The 18,343-nt window shown below is 37.3% G+C and overlaps 1 protein-coding gene across 2 annotated transcripts in view; it reads right to left on the reverse strand.

Annotated features, from left to right (window-relative positions):
- Positions 1 to 18,319, reverse strand: part of FOLH1 (folate hydrolase 1) — a 73,890-nt gene extending 55,571 nt beyond the window's left edge. For both annotated transcript variants that reach the window (XM_066248531.1, XM_066248522.1), the window contains exons 1-4: positions 18,090 to 18,319; positions 15,356 to 15,464; positions 10,048 to 10,234; positions 5,513 to 5,614 (exon numbers count right to left, since the gene is read on the reverse strand). In XM_066248531.1, coding sequence (XP_066104628.1) covers positions 5,513 to 5,614; positions 10,048 to 10,234; positions 15,356 to 15,464; positions 18,090 to 18,207 — 516 coding nt within the window. In that variant the 5' untranslated portion in view covers positions 18,208 to 18,319. The remainder of the gene's footprint in view (positions 1 to 5,512; positions 5,615 to 10,047; positions 10,235 to 15,355; positions 15,465 to 18,089) is intronic.
- Positions 18,320 to 18,343: the final 24 nt, after the last annotated feature.

Consider the following 18,343-nt stretch of genomic DNA (forward strand, 5'->3'; position numbering starts at 1 on the left):
CAACCAGTAGGTAAGGAAGAAAGGTCAGGTAATATCACTGCTTTATAGGTCTGGGTCCACATCACCTGTGAGTCTAATCACATGCGTGTTTTATAACGCTTCTGACTTTCAATACAGCCACGTGCCACATAATGACATTTTGGTCAACAAGGGACAGCATATAGACAACAAAGACATACCATATAGCTTAGGTGTGTAGTAGGCTCTATCATCTAGGTACGTGTAAGTACCCTCTATAATGTTTCCACAACGACAACATCATCACCTAACAATGCGTTTCTCAGAACATACCCCAAATACACTACTCACAAAAATTAGCGGATATTTCAAAAATGAATATGAAGCAATAAAATATCCCCTAATTTTTGTGAGCAGTGTAGCATATGACTGTACTTATTTGTAAAATAGCCTGTTAGATTAAGTTGACATTCTTCAAACACCTTTTGCTCACCTACTTTCTAAACTGATTTTGAAAAGCAATATTTTAAGATGACATCTAAAATTTTGTTGTCATACCTTTAAGAAGCTACAAATAATGTAAATTTCAGCATATTATAAATATTAACATTTTTGAAGCAATTTGCCACACTTTTCATGTGTTCAAAGGAATTTAAATATTATTATGATCATCATTTAAAAAATACAGAAATATATACTCTTTTCTTTAGTCAGAATTTTATTGTTCCTTTTTTCCCTTGAATTTGTATTCTGTCCTTCTTCCCCCCAAACATTCTACTCTGGGGTAAAATATATTTGTGCTGGACACTGGCATGTGCTGCCCAGACTTCCCTTCAATGACAGGCTCTTGCTCCAGCTCCTTGCATTGTCAGTCTCTGGCTCAGGGTTACTACAGACAGCCACTTTGCCAAGGTCGTGTTCCTTTTTAAGATGCCACACATTTAATAACTGATTGGTGTGGAAGTATTAAGACCCAACATCTTAATCCAACTCAGGACTATTCTGATGGGCAATTCTGACTTCAGAGTAGCCATCATGTCAGTTAAAGGTGTCCTTGAGCTGACATTGAGGTGAAACTTCTCCCTCTGCTTAATCCAGCTTCTTTCCTCTCCCTGCCAAAAATATCGGTCCCAGGAGAACACTCCTTAATTAACATCTAGCATGTTAAATTCCATTCCAGTTTCTTGGTATGCTTGAAAGTCTTTTACTAATCACTGTCAAACTTCCCTTAATTAAGGATGTATAAATATATGATAGGAAAATTCTTCTGAAGTTATAATTATTAGTAGTATCCAATTGAATCTAACAACATCATTACAGAATTTTATAAGTAATACTCAAGCATAAAATTGTACTTGAAATATATCTCTTAATGCTATGGAATGTTAAAACATTAGGTCATGGATCTGTAACTGAATATACCATTGCTAGAATGAGATAGGACGTAACAGCACTTTTGTTCACAGTTCTTGTTTTTTAGACATAAGTTCTGAGAAACTTTAGGATAGGAATGAAAGAAGCTTTGCTATAAAATCTTCATTAAATTACTGAAATTCCCTCCAAGTTACCACCCCCGAATCACACAATGACCTATTATCCAAGTGAATTCTAATGATACCAGTCTGGAAACTCAATTAGGTTCGTTTGTAATTTTGTTCAACTACAAACCATTGGATTTGCCAAATTATTTGTTTCCCAGCCATCAGAATCTTTCACTATCATCTCTTTGTTTGGAGCCCCAGAGATTTTTTTACAACTCAGAAATATGCTTTATATTGTTTTAAGGTGTATGGGTGATGTCTTTCATTCAGAAAAGGAAAGAAAAATAATAAATAGAGAGGTGGGGATAGAGTGTCAGCAGGGCACTTTATAAGAGTACCTTGAGAAACTGATGATGCGACTCATCTCTTTAAAATGATTTTATGCTTGCCTTTGGAAGGTCTGCATATATCCTAGCATGAAGCCTCTGTCCTGGATGATTTCTAATATCTAGAGTTTTATTTTAGTTATTGTTTTTCTCTTTGACTACATAGCATGTGCACAACAAATCTATGACAGACACTAAAATAAAGTTGCTTCCAAGCTGATTCTAAGGTTTGACACATTTATCGAAGATGTCTTATTTTATTATGTACCCTGCAGTGCTTTAGGAATTAGGGATACACCAAATCCTTGTTCTTGAAGGAACTTACATTCACGTGGAGAGCAGAGATAAGATAATAAACAATATTGTTAATAATTAAGTAAATTATACAGTCTATTAAATGGTGACAAGTGCTGTAGAAAAAAATTTTTTAAGGCTTAAATACAGTAGGCAATCAGTGAACTGGTACTTAGGTGGAATAATTTTATGTAAAAAAAGGAAAGTCTACTGAGAAGGTAACATTTGAATCTCTGCTTCAGTGAAAGGATTACTATGACCTCTTTTGGTCTTCCTAAAACCAATGCATTGTTAAAGCACTATTAATGACAGCACTGTATGTGTGATTTATAACTGTTAGCCCCCTTTGGAGTTGATTTTTATTCTAACTGTGGAAACAGAGTGATTAACCAATTTAATTTCAGTGAATTTTGTTTGAGTGTCAGTGTCATACTTGAAATTTATCCCTATTTAATATCACCAACTTTGGGGCGACTACTTCTTTAAATATCTGTAAGTTTTGGCTATCTTTTGTTAAATCTGCAATTCTCACAAAATAAATTATAATAGAGAAGGGACTGAAAAAGATATTAGTTTTAAAATGACAGTAAATTTTGAAAATGTAAACAAGTGTAATAGATATGCAAATTGTCACTTTGAATTAGAAAATGATCTTTGTTTTCAGACAATGACCTTGTAAATTTTACACTGTGCCATTGTTCTAGGACTGAGAAGAAACACAATCTTGCACTGTTAGCCTAGAATTTTTCATTTCTTTCAAGCTTCCATCTTCCTGCTCTTATTAATAGAGACAGAATTGAGAGGCAAGACCAATGGATCTTTTTTTTTCTTTTTTAGAGCACATGCATGAGCAAGAGAGAGGGAGAGAGAGAGAGAGCTGGAGGGTCAGAGAGCCAGAAAGGGAGAGAGATAAGCATCAATTAGAAGTTGAGGCACTTTAGGTGTTCACTGATTGCTTCTCATATGTGCCTTGACCTAGGGGGCTCCAGCCAAGCCAGTAACCCCTTGGTTGAGCCAGCGACTTTGGGCTCAAGCCAGCAACCTTGGGCTCAAGCCAGCGACCTTAGGCTTCAAGCCAGCGACAATGAGGTCATGTCTATGATGCCACACTCAAGCTGGCGACCCTGTGCTCAAGGTGGTGACCTCAGGATTTGAAACCTGAGTCCTTAGCATCCCCAGCCAGCATTCTATCCACTATGCCACCACCTAAGACCAGTGGTTCTTAAAGCATGGTTCCTGAACGCTCAGAATCAACATCTCCTAGGTCCTGTGAGGAACAAAGTCTCAAACTTTGCCTATGACCTACTGAAACTCATGAGGTAGGGACCAGAATCTGAGTTTTATTAACCTTCTGGATTATTTTGATACCTGTGGAAGTTTGAGAACCCCTAGATTAGACTATATTTTCTTGAGATTGTAATCACTAATTTCAAATAGGCTAAAGCACAAACCATTTATTTCACACTCCAGAGGATTCAGATGAAGATCCAAAAATTACTTAGAGTGAAATATTTATACCTTAAGCGTACCTACAGATACCTCTGTGGCTGCGTTACAGGTGATCCAGTGAAGCACACCGGCCAGAAAACTCCCTCATCTAATATTTGAGCACAAACAACGATCGCATGCAGAATCACATGCTCCTTCTATTCTCCATTAACCTGGAATAGTTTAAGTCTACCTAAAAATGTGAGCTAATAATCTCTATGGCTCTCTTATGAGCAGAATATTTCTGTCAAAGTTCAAAAATGATTTGAGGAATTTTGCTGATTATACAGTAAATTCCCAAACTAATATAGGTATAATTTTCTCCTTATAACATTCTGTGTTCCCATTCAGAAAAATAATCTGTGTCTTTATACATAATATTTTCACACATGTATTTTCTTTTTACATAGTATTTTCTTCACACATATTTCTTTATACATAATATTTTCACTAGTTCACACTTATTTAACTTTAAGATTTTTAGTATATTTTATGTTTATGGCTATTTTATTTATTTTATGTCTATTTTAAATTAAATTTGTTATATTTTTCACTATTATATATTATTTGTGTGTATATACATGCATACATATATATTTAACTACAATCTAGTAATATTAATGTTATTTTTATAATAAAGATGTATTAGTGCTTTTTAGTATTTTGTTTATACAGACATATCACTATAAATAAAGAAGGAGAGAATTAATAAAGAAGATCCAAAGCATATAAACATAACAATTGGACAATATCAAAATTAAAGATTTATTTTAAATAAAGGTCAGTGTAGGTAACATGACTAAATAAGTGAAAAATCAGAAGATGTTGAAACTATTTAAACCAATATGAGATAAACAACTAAAATGTTGAAGAAATAATATTTCTAATTGTTATATCTTACTTCTACCTCATATCAATTATTAAATAATTGCAAATTCTATTTATGTGCTAATTTTAGAGAGAATTTTTCTAATATTATATCATTAAGTATAATGTTAATTATTCATTTATAGTAATTTCTTCTTATGTTTGTGACATTTTAAAATTATACATGTTGATTAATCAAATATATTTTATTTAAATATTACAGTAGGAAAGATAACTTGTAAAAAGATAATAATAAATTATATTCAACTCTTTCAAATTTAGCTCCATTATAAAAAACAAAATACTGTATAAGAACTTGCGAACTGATTGTAAAATTTCAGATAATTGTTATGCACAGTGCTTTATTGAGCAAGCCACAGAAAACTTTCTAGAATGAATATTTATGTTCCCCCTTGAAAATGTCAGCAATACTATTATTAAAACTCATTGAAAATAAATTAGTGCCAGACAACAATAAGATGTAATATTTTTATACAATGGAAATTACTCGGCAATAGAAAGGAACAAGCTTCTGATAAATGCTAAAACGTGAACCTCACAGACTATGCTTAGCAAAAGAAATGAGACACAAATGATTACATGCCATACAATGCCATTTATATGAATTTCTAGAATAGGTAAAACTAATCAATGGTGGGAAAAAATATCAGAAGAACAATTTCCTTAGGATGTGTGGAACTGTTTGAGAAGAGGCATAGAGGTACTTTTTGGAAGTAATGTTAATAGTTTATATGTTGATGGGGTTTGAATTGCACAGGTGTGTACATTTTTCAAAAGTCAATAAATGTATACTTTGGATTTTGCTTCTCACTGTAGTTGATTATATCTTAAAAAGCACTATGAATACAAAACAATTATTATTTCTTTTTTCTTTCTAAGAAATTCCAGTTCTTTAAATGTGGAGAAGGTGAATCTGGATTGTATCAAAAAACCTTTTAATGTCCCCTTAATTATTGCCCGGACTGATGAGGAAGTTCAATTGTTATTATTCTGTATTGTATTGCCCTGGATCTTTACCTCCAGCACTCCTTGTGGCGAGAAAGCATTAAAAGGTGGCACGACATCGGAGACATTTTCATATCCTGGAGGAGGTGGTTCAAATAATGATGTGTTGAAAATCTGGAGAAACAAAATATAATAATCAGAAGTAAATCACGTCATTTGATTACTACAATCAAATAAGAAAAACCGTATATTATCTTTTTTGTTAGCAGAGGGTCAACCAATTCTTTAGCATTTTGAGAATACATATCAAATACCTAGCACAGTGCTAGAAGGTGTGAGGCTTTTGTAAGATTAATAAATTATAGACCCTGAGAGGACCTATAAAAACCAGCTTTTGGCCCTGGCCGGTTGGCTCAGCGGTAGAGCGTCGGCCTGGTGTGCGGGGGACCCGGGTTCGATTCCCGGCCAGGGCACATAGGAGAAGCACCCATTTGCTTCTCCACCCCCACCCCCTCCTTCCTCTCTGTCTCTCTCTTCCCCTCCCGCAGCCAAGGCTCCATTGGAGCAAAGATGGCCCGGGCGCTGGGGATGGCTCCTTGGCCTCTGCCCCAGGCGCTAGAGTGGCTCTGGTCGCGGCAGAGCGACGCCCCGGAGGGGCAGAGCATCACCCCCTGGTAGGCAGAGCATCGCCCCTGGTGGGCGTGCCGGGTGGATCCCGGTCGGGCGCATGCGGGAGTCTGTCTGACTGTCTCTCCCCATTTCCAGCTTCAGAAAAGTACAAAAAAAAACAAAAAAAACAGCTTTTGATCTAGAAGAAAAATTTATTTCACAAATAAAACATAACATTGTATGATAATCTTTGTTACAACAATACAAAGATAATTACTTAGGAAGAAATAAAATATTAAATTCACCTTAATAAAAAATATTAAATTTTTTGGGAATCCATATCTGATAGTATCTAGATATATAAACAACATTCACTCTGAAAAGAATTAAAAACACTAAATCAAATATAAAATATTATCTTCTTTTTTTTTAATGTGAGAGGAGGAGAGACTCCCACATGCATCCTAACCAGGATCCACCTGGCAACCTCGTTTGGGGCCGATGCTTGGACCAACCGAGCTATCCTCAGCACCCAGGGCCAATACTGGAACCAATTAAGCCACTGGTTGCAAGAAAGGAAGAGAGAGAGAAGGGAGAGAGGAAGAGAAAGAGGAAGGAGGAAAGAAGCAAATGATCACTTCTCATGTGTGCCCTGACTGGGGATCAAACCCAGGATGTCCCTATGCCAGGCCAATGCTCTATTCACTAAGCCAACTGGCCAGGTCAAAATATTATCTTTTTAAGTGTATCACTAAATTGGTGGGGGAAAGGTCAAGAAAAAATCAGAAGTCCAAAAAAATAAACAAATAACATGGAAATAGGAATTCTGAGATGAGTTCTAAAATCTGTTTTTCCCTTAGCTGGATCTATCAAAGCCATGCCCTCCGTGGGAGGGGCAAAAGAGAAGTCCAGAGCCCATCCAAATAATAGAGTCTAACAGGAGACCTCTGCATAAAAGCTGGGTCTTCAAAAAATAACAAACTTTAGGGTTTGAAATAAACTAGAAATAAACCTAAAAAAAAGTGATGGCATGTGGTAGAGGGGCAAAAAATTGCCCTGGGGAATCCATAATTTGATAATTATGTAATTACTGATATACAGTACTTAGGTCATTTATACCTTCTTATTATGTGATTTCTTACTCTTCTTTTTCTTCCCCTAATGCTTCTTTTTCTATTCCCATCTCCTTTTTCTTTTGGTTGGTTAATTTTATCAGTTTTATTTCTTTTGATAGCTTGGAAACTGAAAAATCCAATGCCTACTTAACAAAGTTACAGCAAATATCAAAATTAATAAAAAATATTACAAAAACATTTCCCTGCACTGAAGGATATCCACCATCACCACCTCTCTGCAACATTATGCCAGTGCAGTAGCACAAAGGGTGTGGAAGTAGGAGTGTGAATCTGGGCCAACCTTACATTGTACTAAGGTTGACTGGACCTAATGTGGAACTGAATCAACTACTATCTTCCAAACCCCTCATAGCTTCCATATTTCCCACATTTGGGGGATCCACATAGGATGAAAACTCTTCTGAATCACTGGGAAAGATTATACAAGAATATTTACTCAAGTGCTATAAAAATCCATCTAGAAGTGAAGTCACTACATCAGCACGTTTTTAAGCCAAGGGAATATTTAAGTTTGTCTCACTTGATTTGCCTTTATACTAATCTTCAATTTTATAACACTACTGAGCAAGTGGATTTTAAAGCAAGTTGGAGCTATTTTAACAAGTAGCAAAAGTTTTCTAAGGTCAAGAAAGTAACCTTTGGATGACTTTTTCAAAGGTGAACTATATACCAGTGAGCATCACTCACTTTCTAAAATTCACTAATATATTCTCAAATTAAGTATTCTGAGCACAACTAAAACAATTTCGGCTTACAGATTTCTATTTACTTGTTATGACAAAAAAAATCAATATATAGTTCAACCTATATGGCATGATATCTCTACATAAACTAAGATAAAAAATGTGTCTATATATATATATATTTAGCAAGAGAGAGGAATATTGATCTATTCCTCTGTGTACCCTGACTGGAAATCGAATCAGCAACCTCTATACTTTGGGTCGATGCTCAATCAACCAAGCTATCCAGCCAGGGCTATGTCTGTATATATTATATTTAAAATACTTTTGGAATATATGAAACACTAATATCTGTTGCCTGTGGGAGGCAGAACTTTTCTGTGCTATGCAGGGAAATAAAAGTTTACAGTTTACCACATATCTCAGCTATGAGTAGTTAGTCACAATAACTAACCTACACTGAGAGACAGGGGGACAGTAAGAGAGCATTTGCAGTTAGGACAGAGGGTGGACATGGAGCTGAAATGTCAGGATGTCAAAATATGACACCTGAATTTGAAGCACAAGCCAGATAAGCATGCTACTTAAAGAAATAGAGATAAGTATCAAAAGAATCAACTCATGGTTGAATAGTGATTGCCTCAGTAAGGGGAAACTAGGAAGAAATATGTGATTCTTCATGTGCAAGTGTAACCTGGATGAAAATATAAGTGAAGATAAACTAATGATAGAACTTTAAAAAAAATTGAGAGGCTTTAGGTAACTAACACCATTTAGGAAAATCTCCAAAATAAAACTTCTACATAATATGCTTATATTATTATGTAATAGGTTTTAGAAAATTAATAAATGCCTGTAATGGCAAAAATAATGAAATGGAATAACAAAAGCGAAGGTACAGTAAAAATTGGGAGTTGAAGAAGGAAAACAAAGACGAAAAGTTTGCTATCTTCCTGATTATACACAGGCGATCCTCAAACATGCTAGATCAACATAGAGGTTTAAACATATGTATTATAAGTTTTTAACATTATTATGATCAAGCTGAACATACTTGAAGCTATATACAATTTAGAAGCCCCAACTAAAAAAAAGACTCAAGGAAGCTATCAGATTGAAGGGAGCTTTTTTTTTTTTTTTTTTGTATTTTTCTGAATGTGAAAACGGGGAGGTAATCAGACAGACTCCTGCATGCGCCCGACCGGGATCCACCCAGCACGCCCACCAGAGGGTGATGCTCTGCCCATCTGGGGCATCGCTCTGCTGCAATCAGAGCCATTCTAGCGCCTGAGGCAGAGGCCACAGAACCATCCTCAGTGCCCGGGCAAACTTTGCTCCAATGGAGCCGTGGCTGCGGGAGGGGAAGAGAGAGACAGAGAGGAAGGAGAGGGGGAGGGGTGGAGAAGCAGATGGGCGCTTCTCTTGAGTGCCCTGGCCGGGAATTGAACCCGGGACTCCTGCACGCCAGGCGGACACTCTACCACTGAGCAAACTGGCCAGGGCCTGAAGGGAGCTATTTTAATTAGACATGGTAGCTCTAAAACGAAGGTATGCTAACTAGCCATGAATGTGAGTTCTGAGCTTTCATACTGAACATGCTTCATGATAAGAAATACCTCAATTACTTGTATTGTCTTCTCTTTCCTAAGTATGGGCCCAAACCTGCAAACAAGATTGTAAATTCTTTAGACTAGATATCATTCTCTTCACTTTCTCTCCAAATGCTCTCCCCCTCAAAATGCCCACATCGGAGTTCTGGACTTAGAGCTGAGCATATGCCATATGAGACATAATCATTAAGAACTCATAAAACCCTGCTGGTCCAAATTGCACACTGGGTCTCTGAATTTCCTACCAACCCCAAATCTATGTAGTATTTTTTTATAGTCTAACCTACCAAAAATGCATTTATTTTAGTTGCTTGGAAACTTACTGATATCTCATATTTTATGTTAGTGTACAATATTAAAAAAATAGCAACTGTTATCAAGCATTAATTTCAAACATCATAAGAAAGTTGATACTGGTAATAAGATATTAAAGGCATCATTCATCAGTTTCACAAATATTGATTTATATCAATAATTGGAGATATATAAGTATATTTTTTCATAGGAAGTATTTGGAAATAATAGGGGAGGTTTTGTTTCTAATCTTATTTATTTATTTATTATTTTACCTCATTTCCGGCTTCATCAATTATTGAGATGTAGTTGGGATGAGTCTTATTTGGATAGGATAACAGGACATCATAATGGGCTAACTCAACAGAATCCAGGCCAAATTCTTTCCACTGGGATTGAATTTGCTTTGCAAGATGAAAGTTTTGTTCTGTTCCTGCTAAATGTGGAATCCTTGTAAAATTACTGGTGAACAAAAATTGAAAGTGGTTAGAAATTACTGTTTAGTCAGCCTTTATATCAAATCAACAACCAATTAAGTCAGATTTACATAAAAATACTTTGCAATGTGATACATTAAAAAAGGAAAATGGTAGTATTTTTGCATCAAATACATTTCAAAGTGTATTTTGAAAGCTTCATGCTCTAATTTATATCTGACTACAGAAAAACTGAAGAAGCTGATCTGTGTTGAGAATGGTATGTGCAACCCTGTGGACGTGTCCCTCAATAATAGATGAGGGACATGTCCTATGCTTAAAAGCCATGACTCTTGGAACTTTAATGGAATTGCCCGTTTTTTATTTCACTGTGAAAATATTTGAGACATATTTTCATTCAAAATACTAAGCTGTGAAATGCCAAGAGTTACTGATAATTATAGGTATTTTAAAATATTGTTAGAGTCAAGTGAGCAAGCTTTTGATTAGCAACCAGTTATGAAATATCTCATTAAGGAATAATCTGAACATATTTACACAAACTTAGACATACTTTCTTGTACTGTATACATCATGCATATTAATATATTTAAAAATCAATAATAAAAATAAAATTGATCAGGAATATCTTTAACAACTAAATTATGTGGCCAAAATTTTGGTCACTAGGTATATTGTCATGAGTAGACTAATTTCTCATTAAATATGTCTAGATATTGGTGCTTTTGTTTGTTTTAAATTTTTCCCTCCTGGAAATTTATTTCCCTGAAGATTTAGCTCATTTGTATTTTCAACTTAAATCCCAAAAGAAAAAAAAAGAAAAAAGAAAATTCCACATGTCAAAGCATCATATCATGTAAAGACATTTATTTATTTGTGGCTCATGAACTTCTTGAACTTCATAAATTTCTGGTTCTAAATATGGAGGTTTTATTAAAAAACACATTTCCATTTTCATGGTAATTTAAAAATAATGTACAGGCAACATGGCTGATGATGATCACAATTTCAAATGTTTAATTCTCCTGTGTACCTGAACTTTTGATTTGATAAATCAACTGCCAAGAAAACGAATTCTCAATTAAAAAATAATTCCTGTGGTTAATATTTATTTTAAGTAATTTCAATTGTATTTACAAAAATAGTATTAAAATCCTCATTTGGTACATTTTTAAGGGTTTAACACCTTACATAAATTTCTAATGTGTATTTGCAAAATATAGTAACAAAAGAACACATTTTTAACAGACCATTGAGAAGTCTATCTATTCCTTCTTCACAATATACTTACCTGCAAAGAAAACAACTAAACACTAACATGTTATTTTCTTCTTTATTACACAGCTCACAAGTTGTGACATCATTAAAATGGATGTGGATTATGCATATTTCTGAAGTCACAGCTTTAACTAACTGTCCTTACAAGCAAGAAGAGTTGTTATGGGGGGTTTTGAACATGCTCACATTAAAAAAGAATAGAGAGAAAGAGAGACTATCAGACTTTGTTCTTATGAGTGAAATTTCTTGTAATGGTTTTGTCATTACCAACAAAGATACAAATATGTGCTATGAGCAGGACTGAACCCACTCAGTTGGAGCAAAGCTGATCTTATGAGTAGAAAAAAAGTCTCCTTTCCAAGGATAAATAAATTAATCAGCATAAAATCAGATAAGTGGTATATTATAGGTTTTGCCACTGACTTATGTAATACTGGCCATGTCTTAAATTTCTGATCTGTACTTGGATAGACTATAGCCACCTCATCAGTTCACGAAGATTTGAGGCTCAATTATATAACATTTATTAAACAGAAGTTCTGACATTTTTTGTTGTATTAATCAATTGAGATGTGTCACAAGTAATTTGTTGATACTATAAGAATATCATTTAAAATAGTAATGTTATAAAGTTTTCAGAAAAGCTAAGAACTTATATTTTAAAAATTAGTTCACATATCTATATGCCCAGAAAAGTTTAGATATGTTCCAAGCACTGTATCATCACATTATTTCAATTAATAAAGGAAGTTATTGGTATTTCTGTTTTCATACATTGTATCTGATCTACAAATGATGGACCCAGTGCTTAGATGAGTTAGGTGGCTTAAGGGCCCCTAGCAAAAGGTGGAACTGGTATTCAAATGTGTATCAGGGAAACACTTCTAAAATAATCTTGTCTTTTAGAACATCGTGGAAAACCAAAGCGCCTCTTAAAAGAAATGCAAATCATGAAAAGATCTGAGAATTCAGTTAGGTATTTTCAAAATTAGGGAAACAGGACAATATTGCACCCCAAGGCAGATTGTAAAGGCAGCCCCTACTTAATCCTCCCAGCCACTACTGAGTCCTGAGTAATTTAGAAGTAGTGGGGCCTGACCTGTGGTGGCGCAGTGGATAAAGCATCGACCTGGAATGCTGAGGTCGCCAGTTTGAAACCCTGGGCTTGCCTGGTCAAGGCTCATATGAGAGTTGATGCTTCCAGCTCCTTCCCCCTTCTCTCTCTCTGTCTCTTCTCTCTCTCTCTCTCTCTCTCTCTCTCTCTCTCTGTCTCTCCCTCTCCTCTCTAAAATGAATAAAAAAAAAAGTAGTGGGAAGTTTTAGTAGAAGAAAGCAAAGGATTACAAAGGGGGGCAAGATGAGAGATCCCAGGCGTTAATGACCCCTAACCCAGTAGTCCCCAACCTTTTTTGGGCCACGGACCGGTTTAATGTCAGAAAATATTTTCACAGACCAGCCTTTAGGGTGGGACAGATAAATGTATCACATGACCGAGACAAGTGTCAAGAGAGAGTCTTAGACGATGTAACAGAGGGAATCTGGTCATTTTTAAAAAATAAAACATTGTTCAGATTTAAATATAAATAAAACAGAAATAATATAAGTTATTTATTCTTTCTCTGAGGACTGGTACCAAATGGCCCACAGACAGTACCAGTCCATGGCCCGGGGGTTGGGGACCACTGCCCTAACCTATGGGTATAATTAGAGTGAAAGCTAGACAAATGGAAAACTGAGAATCTGAAGAGTTCAGAGGCTTCTGGAGATTCTGCAGACCTTGCAGGGATGAGTGGGGGTTCTCTGTTAATCTCTTTCTTTTGTGTGTTAATGATAAACATCCTTGAGTTCTGAACAGTTAGAGTAGCTTGCTCAGGGCCAGAGACAACAAGCAAGAAGCTGACTGCTTTGATTTTGCTCAAGGGTCCAATAAGAAATAAACAAAAGGTATTCATTTTTCTTCTTTGCTGGTCAGTCCATGCCACACGTTAGGAAAGGGAGAAGAAGGCAGGGACAGCAGCTCTAAGAGTAAACTGAATTGTCCCAGACCTCCATTTTCTTTATATCTATTATACCTAATTATAGTGAAATAGCAAGAGGCAGAAGAAGGATTTCAAAGTTTAAGCTTCAGGGCCTCTCAGTTGAAATGGCCCTTCCAAAAACTTGGGAGGTGCCCAGCAAATTTTTATGCATAGTTTTAATTCTATCAAAAAAATTTTTTTTAATTTTATTTATTCATTTTAGAAAGAAGAGAGAGAGGAGAGAGATAGAGAGAGAAGGGGGGGTAGGAGCAGGAAGCATCAACTCCCATATGTGCCTTGACCAGGCAAACCCAGGGTTTCGAACTGGCGACCTCAGCATTTCCAGGTCGATGCTTTATCCACTGCGCCACCACAGGTCAGGCCTCTATCAAAATTAATATAGATAAATGTGTTTATATGATTTTATGCATCTACATCTAGGCATATATATGTATGTGTATATTAAACTCTTTTATATAAAATTATAACTTGTATTTACTAAATAATCTTTCAATCACAATAAGGGACTTCAAGTATTTTTGGAAACATGCACTAAGAAAATTTATTTTAAAAAAAGACTTGTTCCTGGGTGGGTGGTTCAGTGGATCGAGCGCCATTCTGGGGCACCAAGATCATAGGTTAGATTCTGGGTCAAGGCACATATGAAAATCAACCACTGAGTGCACAACTAAATGGAACAACTAAGTGGAACAATGAGTTGATGCTTCTTTCTCGCTCCCTTTTTTTTCTCTCAAATCAATGGAAAAATTAAAAAATAAAATAAAGGACTTCATACTTTGAAAAGCTAAATATTCTAATCAATTATATACAGAGGTGAGCAAAAGTAGGTTTATGGTTAAGTATGCAAAGTTTAATCTTGTATTAGCATGTACTATTATGTTGCTTATTTGTATATTTTGTCTTACTCTTATTTCATATATTTACTTATGATTTATCTTTTAGGTAATGATGGCTGGTATGAATAACTGTAAACCTACTTTTGCCCATCTGTGTATAATCATTCTATACAAGGGTTATATTTTTAGTTGCTTGGCAAAGACTGTTAAATTTTACTCATTTACATCTTTGGCTCCATACTAGAGATAGTTAGAAACGGGGCTAGATTACAAACTATGTCACAGGTACGCTCTCTCAGTCCATCCCCGTCACAGCCGTACCACTGTCCTCATTTTACAGATGTAGAAAGGAGGGCTCAGGACGGTTAACTATTCACTCAAAGTTACTTTGCTCTCAATGGGCAGAGATGAAATTTAAACTCAAGTACAACAGACTCCAACGTCCAAGTTCATTCTTTGACCAAAGTATACTATCTTCCTCTAAAACAAGAGTCAGGGAAATAAGTTCCACTGACCAAATCCAGCACCTTCCTTGGTTTTGTAGAGCCCACAGCTAAGGATGATTTTCACACTTCAACAGGTGAGAATTCAAGAGGAATAATATTTTGTGACATAATTATATAAAATTCTAATTTTAGTGCCCATACATAACATTTTGTCAGCACTACCGCATTTATTTATGTATTTTTTATGGCTTCTTTTGTGCTACAATAACAGAATTGAGCAGTTGTGCCAGCTATCAGCTGGCCAGCAGTGGCAGGGCCTGCACAGGGAGCTTGCTGACTCCTGCTTTACAACATCCATATCGCTCAAGTTCAGCTTAAATATTTAATCCTGTTAAGATAAAATGTGACCCAAGATCTTTAACAAATTAAATTTTTTTAAAATTTTCCTGTATATGAAATATTGGGTTGAAACTTTGGATTGAAACTTTTTGAAACAGTAAAAATTTTCAAGTTTATATGTCCATATAAACTTCAAGTATATACTCACTATAAGAACTTTTTGATGTTCTCAGCTTTCAATTCATCCAAAAATGCCTTCTTTATGTTATGCTGTGGAACGATGTCAGTAGCTTCATTGGAGGATTTTATAAACCATCCTGTAGAATAAATACAAATATAAGAATGAAAAATAAGGCCTGACCAGGCAGTGCAGCAGTGGATGGAGCGTCCAACTGGAATGCAGAGAACTCCGGTTCGAAACCCTGAGGTTGCCAACTTGCACATGGGCTCATCTGGCCTGAGTGCAGGCTCACCAGCTTGAGCTCAGGGTCACTGTCTTGAGCACAGGATCATAGACATGATCCCATGGTCGCTGATTTAAGCCCAAAGGTCACTGGCTTGAAGCTCAAGGTCGCTGACTTGAGCCCAAGGTTGCTGGTTTGAGCAAGCCCCCCAACCCCCACACAGGAGAAAGCAATCAATGAACTAACGAGTCGCAATAAAGAACTGATGCTTCTCATCTCTCTCCCTTCCTGTCTGTCCCTCTCTTGTCTCTGACACACACACACACACACACACACACACACACACACACGAATGAAAAGTAAGCTCATGGGTCCTACTTGTTGTTACTGTATCTATCATATGTAAAATATAAATTACCAATGACCTCTGGCATTCACAGAAATTTAATTCCTCTTGCCTACTTCCACTGGGGAAGAAACCATGCACGCAGTCTTTAAAATCACAAATAAATTGCAATATATTTTTTATCCAATTTCAGTGATAAGATTGCTGTTATTCTAAGAAATGTTTTATGAGGAAATCAGTACTAAAATTAAATAAGTTTCAACTACTGGGGATGGACAAGATCTCTTGAAAATTAAGGTGAAAAAGAGACCCATCTTCTTTTTTCTTAAAGTTTCTATTCCCAGTGACACTCTCTGCTGATCCAGACAAAGTATTTAGTCAAGGTATATGATGAATTACTTATGAATATATTTCAAGGGCATAAATTATTACAAAATGCTGAAGGAAACTCTGACCTGTACTTTGTTCTGGCTCCAAAATGAAAATATGCTGAGGTTTTATGTTTCCAGTTGAAGTAGGCTTAAGAAGTTGCACTTTAGAAAGCTACAGTAAAACTATAATTTACCCAACATCTCTGCAAGATACCTGGTGCACACAGGCCAGAGGCAGAGTAGCCAGAGGACGTAGAGAAGGAAGCTCTTGCAGTTGGCAAATAAACTGTGCGAATGGGGCATCATTACGGGATTTATTTAGAGAATTAATATGATCTGGGCATAAAATGGTTACCAAAATCAGCACCCAGCCAGCTTTCATGGAACTATCCAGTTATTAATCGCATATATACACACAGGCATACTGAAATAAATGGTTGGCAGCCAATGAAAACACAGTTCCACCTGTACATAAAACAAAGGATTAGCCTGTGGGATCTGGGAAGCACACACTGTGGATTACATGCTTGAATTGAGATCTGGAGAAGGAACAGGATGAAGAGGAGGGAGGAGTGTGGGGAGGGGAGAGCAGGGGAAAATAACAAACATTAATAAAGAACCTGTTCTGTGTCAGCCACTGAGCAGTGAATACAAGGCTGAGGGCAATATTAGGAATAAAATACCCTGAAGAAACACACATTTTAATTCCCATGCCAACCTTGCCATTTTTACAGCTGAAAAAACTGAAATTTAATTTGAAGTGTGTTCTTATTGAGCACTTATCTCATTTAACTCTCCACAACAACCTTAAGCAGTTGCTAATATCCAGAAATTAGTTTGAGCACAGCATGGCTCAAAAGTTTTTTAATGACCCTAAGGTCACACAGCAGGCGCGAGAGCTAGGCTGAGTGAACCCAGCTAGCTGCTCTATGCCCTGGTCTTCTAAACCCGGAAGGGAAATCCAGAGCTCAGAGCTAGAGCAAACTACCTGGCAATACCTTAGGCTAGTCTTGCGCATCGATGTCCAATGAGAAGCAACTCCGTTATCGCCACGGAATAAAGGAAGGTGTTAATACCCCAATAGTGCCCTGGGGACTTGAGATGCCATTTTATTTTCTATTTCCGCTGAATTGCAGATATTGTCAATATAAACTGGGAAACTGAGGCTAAGACAGGCTGGGTAACCTGTTCAAGGCCACGAAGAAGTGGCAGAGGCAAAGTCAGAATTTAAGAATCTGAGCTTGTCTGTGCTGCCTCCGATTTTTCTAACCAAGTTAGGTTAGGTCTAGAAGTCAGTATACAGGGGACAGTAACCCAAAAGAAATGTCTATAAATGTCAGCCCGTTCCCACATGTTTCTCTATTACTTACTCCCTAGGGAGAAAGAAGAGGGTTCCCCAGCAGCGGTGCCCTGTGCATATAAGCAGCAGCAGCTCCAGGCGCAGGAGTAGATGCAGACCCCATACTGCTAAGAGTCATTTCCTGCAAAGCACCCCGGACGACCTGGTTCAACTGCCCGCAGTGACCTGCCTCCTTGCTCTGAAACGCTCCAGTTTGCAAGGGCTCGAGCAGGTGGACTTTCTAAAGTCAGGTTTTAGGGTCTCCCCTTCTGCTCCTCACCCTGTGTGACTGTCCTGCAATAGCTTGTTCGGAACCCACCCTTGCGCCGCCTCCAGCAACCCTCACCTAGTTCGCGAGAGCTCTTCCCTCCTTTCCCCAAACCAAACCACCGTCCCCGGGACCCCACACGCAGTCTGCCCCCGAGTCCCGCCGCAGAGCGCGGAGAAGCAGTGGCTCCGGGTGCGTGGCGAGCGCGCCGTACCCAGGAGGAAGCCAGAGACGAAGAGCCCGGCGGCCAGCAGTAGCGCCCCAGCGCACAGCCAGCGCGGGCGGTGCCAGGCGACAAAGGTCGAGTCGGCTTCGTGAAGGAGATTCCACATCGCGGGGCGGCGGGGCTCCTGGGACCTGCGCCTCTGCTGCGCCCCGCTGAGGGCCGAAGGCTGCCTGCAGCGTGGGCGGAGGACCGGCCACTGCGCTCTGGCGAGAATCCACTCCCCCCGTGAGTCCAGTTTCTCC

Source organism: Saccopteryx bilineata, chromosome 1 (genome assembly GCF_036850765.1).
Source record: "Saccopteryx bilineata isolate mSacBil1 chromosome 1, mSacBil1_pri_phased_curated, whole genome shotgun sequence".
NCBI classification, from domain to species: Eukaryota; Metazoa; Chordata; class Mammalia; order Chiroptera; family Emballonuridae; genus Saccopteryx; species Saccopteryx bilineata.